Genomic DNA, 1,174 nt, shown 5'->3' with positions numbered 1-1,174 from the left:
CTCACCACTATGGCCAGCAGCCGGCGTCTCGGCCGTCTCCTTAAGTAACTGCTCGACCAGCTCGGGGTCATCAATCTGCACCTCGGAGACCATATTGCACGGGATGAACCCCACCCGGCCCTGACTCTCGCCCTTGTAGAAGCCGTCCGGGTCCTTATCCCCGAACACTTTGAGAATTTGACCCTCCCGAAACGGCAGCTCTTCGTCTATGGAGTCCACATTGGGCGACATGGTGGCGGGGTCGTAGTCAAACAGCGCGATAAACAGCCGCACGGAGCTGGCGTCCAACACAACGGGATTGATCTCCCCTGAAATAGAGTCGTTGTCTCCCCCGACTTCTTCCCCCCGCTGCTGTGACGTAGAGGAGGAGGGGGCGGTGGCGGCGGATGACGCGGTGGGCGTGGCTCCAGCCGAGGGGGAGGAGGCGGAAGCGGACGTGATGTGTTTCCGGGGGTGGGGTTCCGGACTCTGCTGCTGCTGCTGCCGCGCCGCTCCTGAACGAGGGGAAGCTGTTTGATGACCTTTCGGGGTCGGCTGCGATCGGGACGACGGGCTGTGGGCGTCGTCTCTTGTTGTTGAGGCAGCAGACGACTTCTTGTCACGTGACGAAGGGGAGGAGGAGGAGGTGACGACGTCAGGATCCGCCTCCCCCGCTCCCGCCCCGCCACTCTCCCTGTTCTTGCTCTGCTCCACCTGGCGGAAAGCGCTGGGGTTCTCCGCGTCGCCGCGGTAGTGGGAGGAGATGGCGGCGTCAGGGGCGCGACCTTTGGCCCCCATGGCGGTCGACCCTGACCCCGACCCTGACCCCGGGGCCGTCTGATTGGACGAGGAGCTGTTCTCGCGGTCTGTGTCCTCGTCGAAAGACGGGCCTCGCTCTGAGCTGCTGTCCCGGGTGATTTCTGCGAAGCAAGGAATTTATAATAAATTTATAAATAAGTATAAATACAGTTGAACCTGTCTAAAAAGACCACCCATTATGGAGCAGTGGTCACGTCAAACCTGTCTAAGACGACCCCCCATTTATCGAGAAATGGTCTAAGGCGACAAGCCCCCTCCCCCCCAATTATCAAGGAGAACAGTGGTCACCTAAAGCAGGTTATCATCTTTGAATATGTCGGGATCAGATAGAAAAACAAGTTTGTCTGTCTGTCTGTCTGTTTGTTTGTCTCTCTCT

At 58.8% G+C, this 1,174-nt stretch overlaps 1 protein-coding gene across 1 annotated transcript in view; it reads right to left on the bottom strand.

Moving 5' to 3' along the window:
* The window catches only part of LOC101850661 (RIMS-binding protein 2), a gene marked incomplete at its 5' end in the record, with an annotated part of 58,969 nt that overhangs the window by 20,447 nt on the left and 37,348 nt on the right, over positions 1-1,174 (bottom strand). Inside the window, 1 exon segment of the mRNA XM_013085380.2 lies at positions 6-899. Coding sequence (XP_012940834.1) covers positions 6-899 — 894 coding nt within the window.

Source organism: Aplysia californica, unplaced genomic scaffold (genome assembly GCF_000002075.1).
Source record: "Aplysia californica isolate F4 #8 unplaced genomic scaffold, AplCal3.0 scaffold00369, whole genome shotgun sequence".
NCBI classification, from domain to species: domain Eukaryota; kingdom Metazoa; phylum Mollusca; class Gastropoda; order Aplysiida; family Aplysiidae; genus Aplysia; species Aplysia californica.
The sequence above is the reverse complement of the archived record's forward strand: the minus strand, read 5'-3'. Positions and strand labels throughout refer to the sequence as shown.